This window comes from Chiloscyllium plagiosum, unplaced genomic scaffold, assembly GCF_037043375.1.
Source record: "Chiloscyllium plagiosum isolate Xiang-an unplaced genomic scaffold, Cpla_swu_hap1 HiC_scaffold_7, whole genome shotgun sequence".
Lineage (NCBI taxonomy): Eukaryota > Metazoa > Chordata > Chondrichthyes > Orectolobiformes > Hemiscylliidae > Chiloscyllium > Chiloscyllium plagiosum.
Genome location: NW_028270145.1, coordinates 56,006,924 through 56,021,574, shown reverse-complemented (window position 1 = coordinate 56,021,574; position 14,651 = coordinate 56,006,924). Strand labels below are relative to the sequence as shown.

At 37.7% G+C, this 14,651-nt stretch overlaps 1 protein-coding gene across 8 annotated transcripts in view; it reads right to left on the bottom strand.

Annotated features, from left to right (window-relative positions):
* myo3b (myosin IIIB) overlaps positions 1–14,651 on the bottom strand; it is a 581,719-nt gene that overhangs the window by 345,525 nt on the left and 221,543 nt on the right. For all 8 annotated transcript variants that reach the window (XM_087989045.1, XM_043693701.2, XM_043693699.2 and 5 more), the window contains 4 exons: positions 8,737–8,851; positions 5,632–5,758; positions 2,249–2,459; positions 254–401 (listed from right to left, as the gene is read on the bottom strand). In XM_087989045.1, coding sequence (XP_087845171.1) covers positions 254–401; positions 2,249–2,459; positions 5,632–5,758; positions 8,737–8,851 — 601 coding nt within the window. The remainder of the gene's footprint in view (positions 1–253; positions 402–2,248; positions 2,460–5,631; positions 5,759–8,736; positions 8,852–14,651) is intronic.

The window sequence follows — 14,651 nt, the reverse complement described above, 5'->3', positions numbered from 1 at the left end:
CAAAGACTACTACATTGCACTCTTTCATGGCTCAAGGTATCCTCTGCAAGCCGACCATACATAAACTGCTCAGATACAATCAGAACCAAGGGATCACTAAGAAATACTATATTGTTGAAGCAAATTTTCAGGTGGCTGGATAGGTGTGGGGACCTTTTATAAAACATCCAAAGGTACATACAAAAGTAAAAGGAAAAGAAACATCTAATGCTGTCGCTTTGTAGACTTTTGACCAACTTCTAATTGAACCTACCTGTTCAAGAGCAAAGATGTGTTGATTGAAGTAAAATTGGATCTGCTCATTGGCAATGTTGATACAGAGTTGTTCAAAAGAATTCTTCTTGAAGTTCTCAAACCCAAAAATGTCCAGAATCCCAACATTCATTACACTTCCAGTATCACTAATGAAAATTTAAATTAAAAATATTAAGCAAAAGTTGAAAGAAAATTATCCAATAAAGATCTTATCATGGATACCAAGGTCCATTGAATAATATTATGTGAAGTTATGCTCCCCCATCACATATCTTAGGATTTTTTTGTGTGAGGCTACAAGATATTCAGTAATATTCTTGTCAAACCATTTGTCTATCTTTAATAAAAAGCTCAGATCTCAGGAAATAAAATCATTGTAGGATTTCTTCAAGAATAACATCGATATAAAATTTGACATCACTCAATAATTTACTAAGATTGATCAACCAGAGTTTATGAGACATTGCAAGTGTCAAATTGTAACAACCTTGTGGCTAATTTTGTTTTTTTGTGGGAAGGCAATTTGTTTCCACTTGGTTTTCTTCTTTAATAATGCAGCTGAGGTGGATTATGAAGGCATGAATGTGTGAATAAACTTTAGGGTAATAGCGATTGTGTGAGCTATACACAACATTTTGAACATTTGGAATTATTCAACTTCGCTTGCTTTGATGATTGCAACTGGGTAGCACAACAATACACAGTTCTGAAGAATCTAGTAAGGTGAAACATGACTTTTATTTTCCTTTCCATTGTGTTTCCATACTCAGCTGCATCACCATGGAAAGATGCTGGGTGGAAAGAGAAAAGAAAGCGAGGAGCAAAGTTGTTACCAGTCAACATGTAGATGTTTTGTTGCTTGTAGCTCGATCAATCTTAATATAAATTACTGAGTGATGTCAAATTTTATATCAACATTATTTTTGAGGAAATTCAATGCCGATTATGATTTTACTACCGAGATCATTTTATCTATGTCTTTTTATTGCAAGTAGTATAAGATTACCTTTATTTAAACCTCTACATGTCGAAGCAGAAGAATAAATATTTACTTCAGTAATGGATTTTTAAAATTCATGCAAGGAATGTGGCCAGCATTATCTAAGATAGTACATAACACTATTCTCCAACTGTCCTGGACAAAGTGGTTAAGCTGCCTTCTTGAAACTCTGTAGTCATTGGAGCGTAGGAGCATACACAACGCTAATAGGAAGACAGTTTCAAGATTTTGACCCAGCAACAATGAAGAAACAATGATATAATTTCAACACAGAATGCTATGGGACCCTTGGAGGGGAATATGCAGGTGGCATTTCCATGTATGTGCTACCCTTATTCTTGCAGGTGTTAGGAAGGTGCTGTTGAAGGACAGTTGGTGAATTTCTGCTGTGCATCTTGAAGATGGCATATAATGCTGCAATTGTGCATTTGTGGTGAAAACAATGAAGGTTGAAAGTGGTGAACAGGATGCCAATTAAGTAGACGCTTTGTCCTGGATGGTGTCAAGTCTCTTGAATGTTGTTGGAGCTGCACCCTTTCAGATAAATGGACAGTATCCAATCATGGTCCTGACCCTGCACTCTGCAGAAAGTGGGCAGGCTTTTAGGGAGACAGAAGTTCAGCTTCTCAGTGCAGAATTCCTAGCATCTGACATGTTTTTGTACATGATGGGAATATATATATATGGCGAGTCTGGTTCAATTTCTGGTCAATGGACCAGAATCAATGGATGTTGATTGCAACTAATTTATGCAATATAAATATCAGATTATATATTTTTAGGATTAAAAATGTATGTGTAAATGAGAAAAGGCTTGACAGGCATAAGACGCAATGACAGAATTATTAGGATTTTTTTAATGTTGCTTGATTTTGAAATCTGACAGCTGTTATGAATAGCCTCTAGGGTTTCTCTAAGCAGAGACATTTTCCTGAAACATTTTTCTGTGGTGCCCTTTAGGTTTTTCACAACTTTTATAGTTCATTCACCTACCATACACTTTTATCAGCCTGAAGAAGTGTATTGATGCGATTTACAATCCAGCTGAATAGCCTTCCATACAAAGCCTTTGACATGGCATCTCGAACATCAGAAGCTTCATCTACTGTATTCATTCGAATTATAGTTTCTCCCCGTGTCACAACACAGTGAGAAGTAAGTGCTTCCTGAAACTCTTCAGAACCAATACTAAGCAGAGTTGAAGCTAGAAGAAAGCATTTGTGAAGAATTAACTTTTAAGCAACTCATTAACCATAAGAATGTAATAGGTGGGGAGTTGGCAACTATAAAACACACTTTTGTAAAGTAACTAATGCAACTTGAATAAACATGACTGTCTTATAATGGGTTTCAATTTTTAAGTTGGAACTACACCAGCAAAATTGCTGGATGTCTATTCCATTCGTAGTGCTTATTTTGGTAGTCTTTGGTACGATGATTGTTAACATCAATAATCAAAAATTCAAATTAAAACCTACAAAGGTCAATCATCTGCACAGATATGTGTAAGTAAAAATAAGCAGACACATTCTCCCCGTGTCTGCATGGGTTTACTCCGGGTGCTTCAGTTTCCTCCCACAGTCCAAAGATGTGAAGGTTAGGTGGATTGGCCATGCTAAATTGCCTATAGTGTTAGGTGCATTAGTCAGAGGGAGATGGGTCTGGGTGGGTTACTCTTCGGAGGGTCGGTGTGGACTTGTTGGGCCGAAGGGCCTGTTTTCGCATTGTAGAGAATCTAATCATAATCTAATCTAATCTAATCAAATATAGCATAGTTGTTTCAATTGTTAACTAGAATCTACCAAATAAGAGAGATCATAAAATATATATATGTGCCCTTTGACTGCAATCAGCAGGAATGTGGTCAGGATTTTTACCTACACAACACTACGACCACTAACCATCCCATTGGGACTGGGATTTTGACAAGCTGCAGGATATGCATACATATTTTATTGAGAGCCTGCTTAAAGGAGTCAGAGTAAAGAGTTTCATTTTGAGGCAGGACCTAAACTTCCTAATTGAAAATGCTAGAGAGAACTACTGCAGAAACAGATATTCGAAGCTTCTTGCTCCAGTCTGGACACTGCATCTTGGAAAGGATTTGTTGGCCTGTGAAGGAGTGCTTTGCAGTTTTGCCAAAAATAACTATTACTTAATTTCTGAGGAGAAATTTAGCAAACTAGACTTAATTTCCCTTGAATATAGAAGGCTAAAGTGTAATTTGATGGAGGTTTTTTAGGATTTTCAGAAGAATCAACAGGATAAATAGAAAGAATTTTTTTTCACCGATAAAGGAATCTAAGCCCATGGAACACAAATTTCAAACCACCATTGATCCATAAAGGACAGAACTTCAAAAACATTTCTTCACACAAAAAGGTGTAGAAGTGTGAAGCTCTCTCCCCAAAAAACAACTATGCTCATTTAACAAATAATTCTAAACATGAATGAAGGATCTTGCTGTGTATCACAATAAGATAAAACTAATGTGGACTCACAGAGAACACCCATTTCTCGAATAGCTTTTTTCTACACATTTCCAACAGAGAAGGCAGAATAAGGGAATGCTTGGCTACTATACCTAAACTCATTTAAATAAATATAATTTATGCATTACAATTTAGAATAGTACATGCCCATAATTTCAAAGAAGCCAACAACGGTATCAGAACAGGTAGGGTTGCAACATTATTGTTACTGGGGTGTAACTTGTTCATGCTTCTTGTGTTTTATAATACGTTTTTGGATTTAGAATGCAATTTGTAGCTTAGGAATTGTAGTTTCAGCTGCAGAAAAATGGGGTAATTACAACGTAAACAGACAGAGAGGTTATTACACCTACAAGGTGAGACAGAAGAGATAGAACAGAGATAGAAAAACATAACGCATGATCTAACTGAAAGCAGAAACAGAAAAGGGAACCACAATTTCTAAAGAAGTATAAACCAAATGAATTGTAAGTCTAAATATATATATGAAAATAAAATCAAAATTTTGACAGACTGAAAAGATTGAGGCTGTCGAGAGGAGTGCAAAACCATCTAAGTAGTAGCTGTAACTTAGACATTCTGTGGTTTACAGCTCACTAAAGGTAGCTGAATTCTACAAAATGAATTTCTTCACTTAGAACATGAAATGCAGGTAAAGATTAGGCCCTTCTTTTTACTGAGCCAGAAGGGCTTTGTAGGTTTGCGAAGGTAACACTGAAACATGAATGCACATGCCCCTCCTCCATATCAGGCATCAATCATTTCAATATGGCGGGGATGGTAGGGGTAAACAGGACAGAACTTATTTCTCACATACCCAGTTCTCGAAGGCAATGGCACATTTGAAAATGCAGTTGACATGACTCAGAAGCAATTTCATCAACCAATTTCTGAAACATGGCTTCTAGGCTTTATGCATGTGAGGAAAATGTCTAAGTCTATTGGAGGTCATTAGACATATCAGGTATCTTTCTGGAAAGTAAAGGTATCAATATCCCATTTTCCACTTGGGGTCTCTGCAGCTTTCAGGACTCAATATCGAGTTCAATAACTTTGGGGTCTGAGCACCTTCTCCCATGTCCTTACCCAAACCCCCACACACCAGGCCTTGTCATCACATGGATTGCCATCACAACCAACCCATTCTCAGTCAAAATGGTCACCGTTAGCATCTATTCATTCTCCTAGGCTGACCTTTACGTACTCCTTTGTCTGCCCCACTGTTCTTCTCTCTCTCTCTCTGTTTACTCCTCCCGTTCCCCACCCTATTGTCAGCAATATATACTAACCTTTTCCTAGCTCCAATCAGATCTGCAGAAGGGTCACTGGACCTGAAATGTTAATCCAGGAAATTTCCCACCATGCACCTGACTCAGGAGTGAAAACCTACTCCTTCATATCAGTTTAAGTTTTGAGAGGTAACAGTATATGGAGGTTTCCTAGTTTGAATCAGTTGGAAAAACCTGAAGTAAGTCTCATAAAATCTTGTAGCAATGAAAGCAGATTAGCTTGGAAGTGCTGGACTAGTAAGGCGAACAAGTAATTGAGCCATCCACAGTCAAGAGTAGTTAATGACTCCAGAACAGCTGGAACTGGGAAAATGAAATATAGTTTCCAGAAGACGATAGCACATATATTTTCAGTCCCTACATAGGTAAATTACTTCAAGATTGATGTCGGTGATCAGCCATGATCATATAAATTGTGTGACTTGGCTATTAAAGTCAAATGACCTATTCCAGCTCCTAATTTTTACGTCACAGCTTTTAAACTTAGATTATTATCAATCTTTTCTGTGAATAAAAGAGAATAAATCTCAAGATGTAATACTGTATTTGTATTATGCTACGTTTGCAGTTATAATACATTGAAAAGAAATCTTACTATTTTCTAAAGGTTCACCATCTGGAATTTCACTTTTATCCATCTGATGCTTTGAGGCAATGGGTGAAAACTCAATATTTCCATTATTCAGGATTGCAGCAAGAACTCTGTACACTGACCGAACTTCCTGAAAAATAATTCAGTTATGCACAATGAAATAAGCCTTACATTTTGATAGCTTCATACACATTGTAACTCAACGGAGTGCTTAAGAAGCTTTCTACCAGAGTATTTTAAAAAAGATAATATACAACATAGTTGTTTATTTATAACAATAAATTGAATGAAATGGATTTTCCTCTTGACATTAAGAGTACTCCATTAATTTTGAACACATTTACTGTTAGTAACAGTTATGGTTGGGCTGTACTCCAAGCATACATGTTCACATTATAGAAAACAGCTGACACAGCTTCATTTAAAATTCACTGTAAATCAGCCGACTTAAAACTTCCTACAAAAACATAATTCAGGAATAATTTTAATTTGAAGCAAGATGGGGATTTGTTTCCAATAATGTAATACTGACTGGTAATACTAATATTCTGCTGGTGCTAAATGTTAACATTGCTTAGGGTGGAATTATTGCCAAGATTACAACATCTTCGAATTTTCAGGATACTGGCGATAAAAAAAAAAGAGGTTGTGAGTAACAGTCCCATTTTCTGTCAACCCATAAATAGGTCTTTTTTTACAAACTGGATGGATTTTTAAATAAGTACACAATTTCTCATCAGACAAAATGAACAACTGACTAAAGAAAATCAGGTTGGAACTGTAATCAATTAGAGTCGTACAGCATATAAACTGGCCCAATGCATTTATGCTGACCAGGTTTCCTAAACTGAACTAGACCTACTTGCCTGCGTTTGGCCCCTATGCCTCAAAACCTTTCCTCTCCATGTACCTGCCCAAATGTCTTTTAAATGCTGTAATTGTACCCACTTCGACGCCTTCCTCTGGCAGCTCGTTCTATAAACGACCACTCTGTGAAAATGTTGTCCCTCAAGTCCTTTTTAAATCTTTTCCCTCTCACCTTAAACTGATGCCTTCTAGTTTTGGACTCCCTTACCCTGGGAAAGTCTTTGGATCTTATCTTGTTCCTCAAGATTTCAAAAACCTCTATAAGATCACCCCCTCAGCTCCTATGCTCCAGGAGGAAAAGATCCCAGTGTTTACAACTCTCCTTATAACTCATACATTCCCATCTTGGTAATGTCCTTGTAAATCATGTTTGCACCATTTTGAGTATAATAACATTGCTCCTATAACAGGGCAAACAGAATTGTACACAGTACTCCAAATGTGGCCCTACCAAAGTCTTTTACAGCTGTAACATGATATTCCCAACTCCTATAGTTAATGCGCGGACCGATGAAGGCAAGCATGTCCAATGCCTTCTTCACCATCTTATATACATATGACGCCATTTCAAGGAACTATGTAGCTGCACCCCTAGGTCTCTCTGTTCAGCAACATTCCCTGTGATCCTACCATTAAATGTGTAAGTCCTGCCCTGATTTGTCTTACCATGATGTAACACCTCACGTTTATCTGCATTAAACTCCATCTGCCATTCCTCGACCCACTGACACAGTCTATCAAGATCCCATTGTACTCTTAGGTAACTTTCTTCACTGTCCACTATACCACCAATTTTAGTGTCATCCGCAAACTTATTACCCATGCTTCCTACATTCTCATCCAAATTGTTTATATAAATGACAGACAATAGTGGACCCAGCAGTGATCCTTGCAGCACACCAGTGGTCACAGGCCTCTAACCTGAACAACAACCTGATTCAAATTTGAGATAAGACACTGTTTTTATCATTTTCTCATTTTGTCAAAGTATTTAAAAGAACAACACATAATCTTTGATTGGTTTGTTTGTGGTTTTCATCAAAAAGATTTTGTTTTAAATTTTAGTTAGAATCAGGAAGAGCAGGAGAAACAGGTTAAATGTTTTCTGTGAAAATACATAATGACCTGAATATTTCCATCAGTTCCTGTTGTTCAGACTGCTAGTATCAAGAGCAATATGTATTTATATCACTTTTATTATGATATTTGTAGTTTTTGTTCCTTCTGGAACTAGTCTATCATCACTGGTGCTAATGCCAACATTCTTTAATACTAACAAATATTCAAAACTTTTCAAAATAATGTCACATAAGTTCTCAAGTCTCTATCAAATGTCTTAAAATGCAATAGCAACCTGAACTTAAAAGGTTAGGAATTTTTTTTCAAATAACATTAGTATTCTTTCTGTCTTTCTGTTTTTCACACTGAAAATTATGTGTCAATCTTTTAAATACTTTGACAAAATGACACTGATAAAAATTATGTCTTTTCATGTAACTCAGCCAACGTTGTCTATCTCATATGCTACTGGCAAGGATGCCCTGAGGCATGGTACGTTGGCAAGACAAAGCAGAGGCTACAGCAACTGATGAATGGACAGTGCATAGCAATCAACAGACAGGAGTATTCCCTCCCAGTCAGAGAACACTTCAGTGATCCGGGACATTCAACCTTGGACCTTCAGGTGACCATTCTCCAAGGCGTACTTCGGGACAGGCAACAAAGCGAAATGGCCAAGCAGAGGCTGATAGCCAAGTTCGGTACCGATGGGAATGGCCTCAACCGGGATCTTGGGTTCATGTCACACTACAGGCGAACGTTTGCCTCCTGATACCCTTTGATTTTAATCTTGCTGGGGCTCCTTGATGCCACACTCGGTCGAATGAAGCCTTGACGTCAAGGGATGTAAATCTAAAATGTATCTTTATACTGCTAACTATTGGTGCATAAAACTCAAATTAAAAATGACAGAATTATTTCCATTTACGTGTTTCCACTTCAATCAAAAAATGTAATCCTTGTTTTTTAGTGAGATTAAATTGTGTGCACCAAACAGAATTAGAGCTAATTATTGGTTCGTTGCACCCTTGATTTTCATGGATTCTCAGGAGATGTACCATGCATGTCAAACATTGAATGCGATATTACTTTTCAAACAAAAAATGACAAATACAATTTAGTGAACTGCTAATGCCAAAACTGTAAGAAATAATATATTGGGACATCTTTTGTTTTACCCACCTCATCAGTGAATCCAATGATTCTGAAGCAGTGTTGAATGGCTTCAAATTGTTCTCTGTATGAACTGTTTGTTAAGATGTCTTGCATAACTGTGTCTCTTTCATGATCAATATACCTAGACAAGCAGAAAGAACCATGCTGGTACAGAATCTTAATTTTGAAGCCATTCAAAGCTTAGAATGCAACTAAATATTAACAGCAATGCAAATAGTTGGACAGTTCTCTTTTATACCAAGCATCGTGCAGCCAATTTAAAAGCAATATACCTGACCTTCACTGACAAAATAATCTCGTGAATATATTAGCCAGCAACTAGGATGACACCTGTGTAATCAGTGTTGAAGGAGCTCTGAATTGGGAGAATATGCTGTGCACTACATTCGTATTGGACTGCAATTCAATATTAGCGTACTTGCATTAATTATGTGCTTTACTTCAATAATATGATAGGAAATTATTTGAATGAAGACAAAGTGCAATTTTTGGTGCTTACATTTGCTTTTCTTGCATTAGAAATGGAAAGCAAAAGTCCATAAGTTAAGGAGCTCTTAAATTATTACTGGCTTTGCTGTTTTATTTCTACAATGTTTATAGATTTTTTAAAACCACTTTTGTTTTTGTTTAAAATGTAACCCTATTTCTGATTTTTTTTAGTGTCTAATTTTGCAAAAGATATTCAGACTGGTGTATATTTATTCCTGTAAGTGTAATTTTAAAAATTCCAACTATATTATTTCACAATTGAAGTAGTACTACATGAAAGAAGACAAAAGAGATCAAGTAGGCACCAGAGCATATCTGCAGATCTTGACATACCTAACTGCTAATGACAGAAGACAATTGTCTCAGCATGTTCTAGCTCAACAGGGCAGTGCTTTGCCAAACATAGCAAGAACACCTGCAGATCATTGGGATAATTGGGGTAGTGTACTGACATGGATATATAACTGGTTAGCAGACAGGAAAAAAGGAATAGGAACAAATGGGTATTTTTCCAAGTGGCAGGCAGTGACTGGTGGAATATTGCAGAGATTGGTGACTGGATCACAGCTATTCACAACATACATTAATGATTGAGATGAGAGAATTAAATGTTTGCAGATGACACAAAGCTGAGTGGGATGGTGAATGTGAGGATAATGCAGAGATACTTCAGTGTGATTTGGATAAACTCAGTGAGCAGGCAAATGCATTGCAGATAAAGTATAATATGGATAAATGTAAGGTTATTCAGTTTGGTTACAAAAACAATGGGGCAGTAAATACTGTTGCCACTGTGTATCGCTGGTATATGGAGTGAGAATTTGTGGATATGTTACCAATCAAGTAGGCTGTATTGTCCTGGATAGTGCAAAGCTGATTGTATGCTATTGGAGCTGCACTCATCCAGGCAGGTGGTGAGTATTCTATCATTCGCCTGATTAGCGCCTTGTAGATGATTAATAGGGTGTGTCAAGAAGTGAGTTACCCACTGCAGGATTCCCAACTTCTGACCTGCTCTTGTCGCCACTAGCTATTTCAGTCAGTTTCTGGTCAATGGTAACTCCAGAATGTCAAATGTGATACTATTATTATATATTTTCTTAACAGTTTCTAAATTGCTTTAAAATATTTTAGATAATCTACACTGAGTTCATAATCAGATATCATCTTATAAAGAGGGCTCTATTTTAAGATTATCTGCAGTGTTTACAAAAAACTCATGAAGCAGATAATATTTAGATGATGTCCATATCAGCTATGCTCACTGTAATTAATACAGCCTGGATAATAAAATATAATTGTGTAGTTTTCACCTCCTGGCAGATGAGTATATTTATATCACAATCCTAACTATTAATCTGGTTCCTGGCCCCTCTCTGCTGCTTATGACTTTTATCATGTTCTCCAATTTTGCCATAATCTTTTCAAACCAGCATCTGATCTGAATACCTCCTACACTCTCAATCCTAGAAATACCTCCATGAGTGTGTTTACTCCACCCTTCAAAACCTTCTGGACTTCTGTCATGGGGACGATGCTTAAGTCTGTTATCAAGGAAGAAATAGCAAAGGCATCAAGATAGAAATTGTCCCGTTGGGCAGATGCAGCATGGGTTCATGAAGGGCAGGTCATGCTTAACTAATCTTTTGGAATTCTATGAAGACATTATGAGCACGGTAGACAATGGGGACCCAGTAGATATGGTGTGCCTAGATTTCCAAAAGGCCTTCAACAAGGTGCCACAGAAGAGGCTGCTGCATAAGCTAAAGATGCATGGCTTTACAGGTAAAGTATTAGCATGGATAGAGGATTGGTTGACGAACAGTTAGCAATGCAGATGGAATAAAATGTTAATAAATGTGAAATCATCCATTTTTGTAAGAGTAACACTAAAAAGGACTATTACTTGAATGGTAAAAAGTTGCAGATCGCTGCTATGCAGAGGGACCTGGGTGTCCTTGTGCATGAATCATAAAAGGTTGGTCTGCAGGAACAACAGGTAATTAGGAAGCATGAAGATTGTGTTCCAGCTGTATAGGGTGCTGCTGAGGCCACACCTGGAGTACTGTGTGCAGTTTTGGTCTCCTTAATTGAGAAAGGATGTATTGGCTCTAGAGGGGGTGCAGAGGAGGTTCACTTAGTTGATTCCAGAATTGAGGAGATTGTCTTATGAGGAGAGACTGAGTAGACTGGGATTATATTCATTGGAATTTAGAAATGTCGGGGGAGATCTTTTAGAAACATATAAAATTATGAAGGGAAGAGATAAGATAGACATAGAGAGGATGTTTCCACTGGCAGGTGAAACTAGGACAGAAGGTATAGCGCCAATGTTAGGGGGAGCAGATTTAGAACTGAATTGAGAAGGAACTTCTTCACCCAGACAGTTGTGAATCTATGGAATTCCCTGCCCAGTGAAGTAGCTGACACTACTTTAGTAACTATTTTAAAAGTTAAGATGATTTTTTTTGAACAATAATGGAAATAAGGGTTAGAGTGAGTTGGCAGGTAAATGGAGCTGAAGCCACGAAAAGATCAGCAATAATCTTATTGAATGGTGGAGCAGTTCGAAGGGCTCCTAGTTCTTATATTATGCACTTCTCTCTATATATTCGTCACACAGAAGGCATTATGGTGCTCTGTACTGATGCCATATCAACAGTGTCCTTGTCATCTCATCACAGGCCTTGAACTTTACGTCTATATTCCTTCCTGTTATGTCCTATATTTTTCCTATTCACTGTCTGGTTTTTATGTGTCCTTTTTTCAAACAATCAGGTTAAAATAGGTTGAGCTTTCTGAGTCTATTTGGGAATACCTTTGGCTGCTGTTCTCGACCAGGAACCATCACTCCATTTTCACTTTTGCATTATTTTTAAGTTGTCTCTCTGTTTACTCCTCCACACATCACTTTTCCACTAGTATGCTCCTTTCACTTATTCACTTTCCAGGTCACTTTCCTCCTAATTCTCTAGTGTCAACATTCCAGCATCCATGCTACAGCCCTAGGCTTTAATTCCTCTTCAATGATTCGGTAGCACCTCCCTGTGCCTCTCTTGGCATCCTCCAAAATCCTCATCAAGCTATTCAATACTGGATCATTGCAAGTAGCAACCGAATTGCTCAAAATATCAATTTATTTGTGAACAAGACTCTTACTATTCATAACCTCATGGTGGATGACTGCATCAACTGCCTTAGTGTAAATCTGACTAAGGGATGATGACACTTTTCCACTAAAGAAAACGTCCACACTGTGCTACTCTTTCCACCATTTGTCCCATTATGACAATGGTGTGGTATTCATCAGATCACAACTTGGTGCCAAATTCTGAACAAATGATATCCTACATGACAATGATGAAGACAATCTATCCCTCTTCAACCTTTTGACCTTTGGCTATACCATCCTCATCAAACACGTCTTCATTATCATCCAGCAATCTGAGACTCCTCTCACTGTCATTACCAAAGTATAGTCAGAGGATGACTTAAACTACCTTCTCATCCCATTCTCATAACAGTACATCCGGTGTTACTTCTGGTTGAAAGATCTATCCGGTGCCCTTTCCTATTTCATAACTAAGTGCAGCACCTCAGATACATTATCCAAAGGCACATTTGTTTTCACATGTATGCTGACAGCATCCAGCTTTGCCTCACACCACTCTTGACTCCTCCACTAACATTGGATGAACATGAATTGCCTTCAATTAACTACTGGGAAAATTAAAATCATTTCATGTGATTAAAACACCAGCTTCTCTAACTACCAGCTCCATTCCTCTCCTTGGCAATTATCAGAGACTGAATTAGATTGTTTGCAACCTTGACCTCAAGGTAAGCTTCCAACTACATACCTGCAACTTCTCTAAGACGCTCTTTCCATCACCACAGTTATGTCTAGATCTGTCCCACCTCAACTCATCTCTTACTTAAAATCTAATTCATTTCATTGTTAACCTCTAGATTTGTACCCTTGGTGGAACTCTTCCATCTGCATCCCATAAATTTGAGGCCATCTAAAACTCTGCAATTCCTTCTGCACAGTAAGTGCTATTCAGCTATCACCCTATGCTAAAGTGACCTGTCCAAGTCAAACAATTTAATCTTATAAATTCTCACCATTGTTTTCAAATCCAATATGGTCTGGTCTTCCTTACCTCTGTCAATTCCTCCAGAGTTCAAAAAGATATCTGTGCTTATCTTGTTCTGGTTTATTATACATTATAAATTTTAATTGCTAAAGCATTGACAGCCATGTCTTCAGCTGCCTAAGCTCTCTAAGCTATAGGCTGGATTTTCAATGAGTCTGATATTTAAAATTGTGGATGGGCCCCAGCTCCAGAAGTTCCACACCCCACTTCCAGCAGAATCCATTTTTCATGATGTGGAAAGGGAGGCAGGCAGGCATAAAGCGCACTGATGTCAATTACAAATGAATAAGGCAATCTCAAACCATAGGAGTTGTCTCATGAGCTTACAGTGGAAATATAAATATATTTGATTGGGGGACAAGCAATGTAGAATTGTTAAATTTTTAAAATCTGCAAATCTTAAAATACATTGAGTAAAACTGCTTGCCTGTGAGAGAGTAAAAACAATCTGTCATAGCAATTTCAGTTTTATTTTTGTTGACATACCCTCAAGTGCTATAACTATCATTATTACCATGAGGGTGGGACGGGGGGGTGGGGGGTGGATGGGTCTGTAAATCCATAGTTTGATTGACAGTTCAAATAATCTATTAAAGAATTAACTGTCTTTGATGTGGAGTTGTAAATTTTTTTATATAAAGGAATAAGTACTTGAGGGGATCTAAATTATCTTTTATAAATGGAACAGTCCTTAATATTGTGAATTCTGGAATTTCATTTGTCATTTAACTTTATTTCATCTCAGCATAAGTCCCGACATCTGCCTACATTGGATATTAGGTGAGTTGGCAGAGACAGTAACAGAAAAAGTGGTGATATGAGGCCTGGATTGGTATGATTTAGCACTGAATTGGCACAAAGGTGGCAAAAAAGTAAGAGTCTATTGGGAAAAATGGTGGAGGGATGGGTTGTCATGAAGGGAGTCTGGGGTTATTGGGGGTGGTTATGGGGTATGGGTTGACTTGGAAGGGCCACTGTGGAGGTGGTTGTGGGTGAGGTTGAAATAAATTAGAATGAATGTAGGATTGAGGAATGAATGGAGGGGGCAGGGTGCGTTTGATGGTATGTGAGGGGCAAAGGTCCAATATTTAATTATATAACTGGGATAAAGTCCCAGAAAAGCAATCCAGATCTTTAAACTAGCCCATATCACCACTCAGTGACCCCCACTACAGCCGTGATCTGCTTCCCTAACTTCATCCAGCAAGCACCTCTGAACCTCCTCTTGGGTCAAGGCACTTACCTTCTGACTCAAGCTTACTTTCCCTCAGACTC